The sequence below is a fragment of the Scomber japonicus genome, chromosome 21 (genome assembly GCF_027409825.1).
Source record: "Scomber japonicus isolate fScoJap1 chromosome 21, fScoJap1.pri, whole genome shotgun sequence".
NCBI lineage: Eukaryota > Metazoa > Chordata > Actinopteri > Scombriformes > Scombridae > Scomber > Scomber japonicus.
In genome coordinates, this window is record NC_070598.1 from 11,634,414 (window position 1) to 11,640,393 (window position 5,980).

At 42.4% G+C, this 5,980-nt stretch overlaps 1 protein-coding gene across 2 annotated transcripts; it reads right to left on the reverse strand.

The window, feature by feature from the left end:
• Positions 1–571: 571 nt before the first annotated feature.
• zic4 (zic family member 4) lies at positions 572–4,317 on the reverse strand. 2 transcript variants are annotated; one of them, XM_053342445.1, is made up of 3 exons: positions 3,903–4,317; positions 3,174–3,797; positions 572–1,011 (listed from the first exon to the last, which is right to left on the reverse strand). In XM_053342445.1, the coding sequence occupies exons 1-3, from the start codon at positions 4,315–4,317 to the stop codon at positions 572–574; spliced, it is 1,479 nt and encodes a 492-aa protein (XP_053198420.1). The 2 variants fall into 2 exon arrangements, with proteins under 2 accessions (XP_053198420.1, XP_053198419.1); XM_053342444.1 differs by having other exon boundaries at positions 3,174–4,317.
• Between the last annotated feature and the right edge of the window lie 1,663 nt (positions 4,318–5,980).

Below are 5,980 nucleotides of genomic sequence, written 5' to 3' on the forward strand. Positions count from 1 at the left end.
AATAACTGCAGTTATCAGTGAGAAACTGCTTTGAGACAGATTGTTACAAAACTATCAACATCAACACATCGAAACTTATACAAAATTTACAAATGTACATTTTTGCCCTAATTGAAACATGCACTTTGGTTCGATAATACAAAATCCTTCAGTATCAGGTTGAAAAATAAATAAAAACATATTGAAGTTGAAACTCGAATTTACAAAATAATTGTACACCAACATGCCTAGCCTACAATAATGTACCACGTAGTCTAACGGATTTACACGACTCTCTCCACAAGTGGACCAGTGGGCCGTCAGGGCGTTTAGGCACTGAGCCAACCATTTACAATAGCTGAGGTTTGAAAATAAAATCTTTTATTGTGCCTGGAAATTAGCACGTCTTAAAGATTTTGCACATTTTCCTTCTCATGTGGTTAAAATGTGTCACTTGGCTCTGGTTGTCTTTTTGGTGGCACTTCCAATAGGGGACCAGTGGGCCTTCACAGGCTTATAGGCACCAAAGTCAAACCATTTTTATAGGTAATCTCTTCTGTCACATCTGGCCTGGGGTTTGAGTCCAATTGGGTTAAAACGCATCCCTCGGTTCTGGGTTTCTGTAAGGTGGCTCGTCTGTGGGGTCGGGTGTGGAGGGGCCGCTGGGCGGTGTCTGGGCGCCACTGGCACCTGAGCTGTGGCACACGTACCATTCACTTAAATTCGTGGGCTGGGAGGCTCCCACCGGCTCCGACATCACCGAGGAGCCCCCTGGCTCCCGGCCCAAGTCTGAGGAAGGGGAGACCAGAGACGGAGTGGACGACTCGTAGCCTGAACTGGGAGGGGGGGACTTGCAGTGCACCTTCATGTGTTTCCTCAGGGAGCTGGGATGTGTGTAAGACTTATCACAGCCTCTCACTTTGCAGTTGTAGGGCTTATCGCTGGTGTGGACGTGGGAGTGCTTTTTCCGGTCGCTACTGTTGGCGAAGCGTCTGTCGCAGCCGTCAAACTCACATTTGAAGGGTTTCTCACCTGTTAACAACGATATGGAAACAATACTAATCAATAAATCAAATATTTAAAAAATGTGACATTTGATGGCCATGCCACATTCTAGCAATTTCTGAATACTTTTTGAGATTTGAAATCTCAAACTTTGTGAACACACTGTGCAGGTCAAGTCCATTTATGGGCTAACATGAGTTAAAATAAACCATGCCACAAGTACCTGTGGCCCAAAAATAATAAGGATTTTAAAAATATGTTTTTCCAAGCTAGTAGGCTGACATCATTTTTTAAAAACACATTTTCATATAATTTATTGTATTTTAGTCAATGTACTGCACACAAACATTCTTTCCCACTGAACGTGACTGCACTAACATTTCCCTCCTTGGACAGACCTGTCAGGAGTCTCAGTCTGGTGTAAACAGGAGGGCTGAACCCCTACTGTCCTGGGTCTATACCTGGCGTCTGCATGCATCAAGGCATACGTCAAAACAGACAAGCTATGAGCACAGACATAGCAGGCCTAAAACCAACTGAAAATAATGATAAATGAAAGTATCGCCACAGCCAGGCTTCACTTACTGTGTGTTATAACGCAGCCTGACTTCTATTTCAATCCTACAGAATGACTATGGACTGTCTCTAATTCAGTATCTTAATAACAAGTGTTTCAACCTGATTATGACAAGGCAAAAAAAAGACAATCTGAATAAATTACACGGAAATCATCCGCTGCTGATTTTTCTCCTCCGATTAAAGCTTTTGAGAATATGTAATTGCCTCTTTCTAATTACACTTGCGGGTTGAATATCAATTTGACCTTCAGCTGTTGGGTTGAGAGAGCCAATCAAGGATATTAGTGTAGTACAAGAAACCGTCGAGGAACAGACCCCAGGGGCAGACCCAGTCATAACCACACTTTCGGATAGGTTTTAAACATGATATCAAAGACCAGGCCCCTTGGGAGTCAACACACAGAAATAATTTAACAGATTTGTACTTAGGTAATGTGAGCAAATTATATGAATAATACATAGGGTGCAGAAATGGAACAGAGGGGGAGTGCCATGCAGCCATCGAGAAAAAAAAAAAGGAATGTAGTCATTGTATTAATTTACAAGTCTGACTCGACATTTTGAAGGGTTTCTTTTCCTCCTCCTAGCCCCACGGCACGTCACTGAGTCAGCCATGTTGCACCATTATATCATTTTAAAGTTAGATGGGAGCTGTTTGCAGCTGTACACACATCAGTATTATTTTTTTTATTACATGCAGACAGCTCTGCCAACCTGTTGGTGAATCATTTAACCGTTTGCTTGTCAACTTGTTGCTTTGGCTAAAGGCTACAAAGAGCTGATCATTCCTAAAACGTGCTTATTATTGCACCATGCATACAAGTCATATCAAACTGCTGGAAACACAAGTTGATATAAGACTTTAAATTATCAAATACAAATAAAATTAAAAGCTTCTGTAATAAAGCAATTATCCAGCCAACAATTACAATCCTATTATTGTTTTTTAAAAATTATTATTAGTAGTAGTATTGTTATTAGTATTAGTATTACTATTATTATTATTATTTTAGGCTCAAATACAATAAGAAGCATAGAAGCAGCTAACAGACAACAGCAACAAGTGGCTGAACAAAAATGGAGAGAGAAAAAAATCACATCACCACATCATCATCTCAGTTACACTGAATGTGAAGATGCACCTTCCCAACTTTGCTGCCAGTCATTTCTGGCATGCACTAAGCTACTTTGGACAGAACTGACGTGGGCCTCAGTCTTTGTGCTGTGGTGTAAACAAGAGGTTGAACCGTCAAACGCCTGAGTGAGCTGTACCATAATCCCCAAGCTCAACCTTTGTTTAAAAAAAAAAGAAGAAGAAGCGAGCACTGATGCAACCCAAAACAAACAGGTGGTCAGTAGCTGTTGCGTCCTGATGCATCAGAAGTAAAGAATGATTAATTGGCTCATCAGGGTGGATTTTAAATGCATAAAAAATAATGGAAATTAAATGAAAGCTAATAAAAACACAACTATCCGGAAATTATAGAAACCATTTTTTACGTGTGTCTGGACACTATACATTGCATTTCAACATGCCACTTCATTAAATATTATAGTGCATTTCCAACATTTCTCCACACATTTTCCTTCAATGAATATATAGCTACTGACCTGTATGCGTCCTTTTGTGAATCTTAAGATTTTCGGATCTTGCAAACACTTTCCCACAGCCAGGGAATGGGCATGGAAACGGTTTCTCCCCGGTGTGCACTCGAATGTGATTTACAAGTTTGTACTTGGCTTTAAATGGTTTGCCTTCCCTCGGACACTCTTCCCAAAAACATATATGGTTCGCCTGCTCTGGTCCTCCAACGTGCTCTACCGTCACATGCGTTACGAGTTCGTGCATCGTGCTGTAAGTTTTGGAGCAAAGTTTCTTCGGCGAGTGCTCCGGCTCCAGCCACTTGCAAATAAGCTCTTGCTTTATCGGCTGCCTCATGTAGCGGAAAAAGGCACCGGCTCCGTGGTGGTGGTGGTGAGCGCTAAGATTCATGTTCAGATTCAGACCACCGTAGCCATGCAACGGCGAGGCAGAGAACGGATCAGCCCTGGAGCTTGCCACTTGACTCAAGTGATCAGACCTAACATACATTTCTCCAGGTAGTCCTAACCTTATTTGTCCATTCAACGCTTGGCCACCCGGTGATGCGCTAGAAGGCTGGTCGTGATGGAGTCCGGAGAAGAGGGTATGGTTCCCAGCGTCAGGGTGATGACCATAGTGTCCGGGATAGCTACCTGTTGTTGAGACAAACATTCCGTGGTGAGAGGCTGAAGTAGTCTGGTCAGTCAGTACTGGCATGGCTTGAGCTGTCAGATCTCTCCGGATGAGGAAATCCCTACCTGCGGATAAAGCCTGGGCCGTGTGAGACATGGAATAGGGGACCGATGTCGCCTGAACCGGGCCAAAAGCTCCCGTTTGACTGGAGACCACTTCACTGTGGCCTGCCATATGATGATTGTGGTGGTGGGGATAATGATGGGCTGGGCTGATTTTGAGGGCCGCGGAGTGCCCCATGTGTTCTGGCCCGAATGGACTCGGCCCCAGGCGGGGTTCCGCAGTAATCTCCCCAGGGTGCGAGTGAGCCATTGAGTGTGGATGGCTGCTGAACCCCGGGAAGCCTGTCACGCTCTGAGGGGTATGGTGGTGATGATGGTGATGGTGGTGAGCCCCTGCCAAGTCAACTAATCTCAGCGCCGTGTTCCGTTTGGAAAACGTAGGGTCCATCACGGGGCTTCCCAATGCATCCACGCTCATTACTTCCTAATTTTAGAATAACTTGACAGCAGGCAAAATAATAATGATGATGACAAATATATTTTAATCGCAATGAAAAATAAAGAAAAAAACTTTATAAAGTTAAGTCTATCTGCAGACTACATGGAATCCCATTCGGTTGAGAGGCAGCAGCAGGACGCTTTGATACTGAATAGAGATTCGTGGTAGGCGCTGCAGCCCGTGGAGCTAAACAATCACCCTGCGCTCTAATTGGTCAGAGCTCGGTGATTGACGTCACCAGTGACAGTTTCCAACGTGAAGAAAAATGTCTTAGTGACAGCAAGTATTTAGCGCGCATGCGCAGTTCCTCAGGCAACGCTTGAGAAAAATAGTTGTTATGCAAAGGTTATTGTACAATAAAACTCCTAAAAAGTTGATCCAGATACAATCGTTTTGCTTTTGTCGCAGGGAACAAAGGCTGGGCGGCTATGAAATAGTCATTTCCCCACTTTGATGATGCGATTACAAAACAGACCGCCTCGCAAGAGTATACATATTGTCACTATAAAAGTTGTAAGGATCATAAATAATGCAGTGATATCTTCATTTTGCCCTGCAACGTATGAAGGACCACTTTACGCACAAATTACGCACAGCTTTACGCACGCTAATGATCGGCGTCAGCGGTGAAAAACTTGTCAACTTAACCAAAGGAAAACTCCACGTGGGAGTTTAAAATAGTCCGGAGTACATACCATTAATATGCGCTTTGATAAATACCCATATTTACACATCCAGCCGTTTGCCCTTCAGCGCGTGCTATAGTGATGACTCCGTACTCTGCTCGGTGGGATCCGTATGTGTTGTAAGTGTGAATAGGGCGAGCTGCGGCCATTGTCCCGAGGAAAAAAAATGTAATGGACGGGACCTGTTGTTATGATCCGGGGTAATTTTACTTTAGACCCAGGACGGCAGCAGATGAGGGTCACAGGAGGTGGTGCCGTTGCAGACTTAAGTTGAAAATAAAAACGTGTGTATACTGTAAGTATCGGTTACTAAAATCGTATCCTTAAGTTTTACTACAAAAGTGTAAAACTTGATCTTGGCGATAATGTTATGCTTTGATTTGAATGACAGATATTAAGAGTTGTAAAGGTTAATGAAAAAATCCGTGTTGTTTGAATTATCTACCATTCACTGATGGCTGTTTTTTTCTGTGGATTTTGTCCTTTTTTTAAATCATCGACTATTTAAATATATATATAATATATATGCATATACATATATTTATATTTAAATTGTAGTAATTAAAATGTTCAGTGATGTTTGGATGTTCCTGAAAACGAAATCCAGTCTTCAGCAGTACTGGGTGGACATTATTCTTCAACTACAAACAAGCAGGAGTGATAATAAAACTAACTGCGTATCATAAGCACATGAGTTATTTAGAATATTTCCGAGTCTTAATAATGCGCTGGCAATGAATAGTTATGATTTTAATGCTTTTAATTGTTTCAGTTTTTGTCTTGTTTTTGCAGCCAGTAATGATTTACTGAATTACTGAACGGTTTACATTTCTGTGGATGTTTGACTTGAACGCTTAACCGTTGAATTTGAAGGCATAAAGGCATTTGGTGTGTGTGTGTGTGTGTGTGTGTGTGTGTGTGTGTGTGTGTGTGTGTGTGTGTGTGTGTGTGTGTGT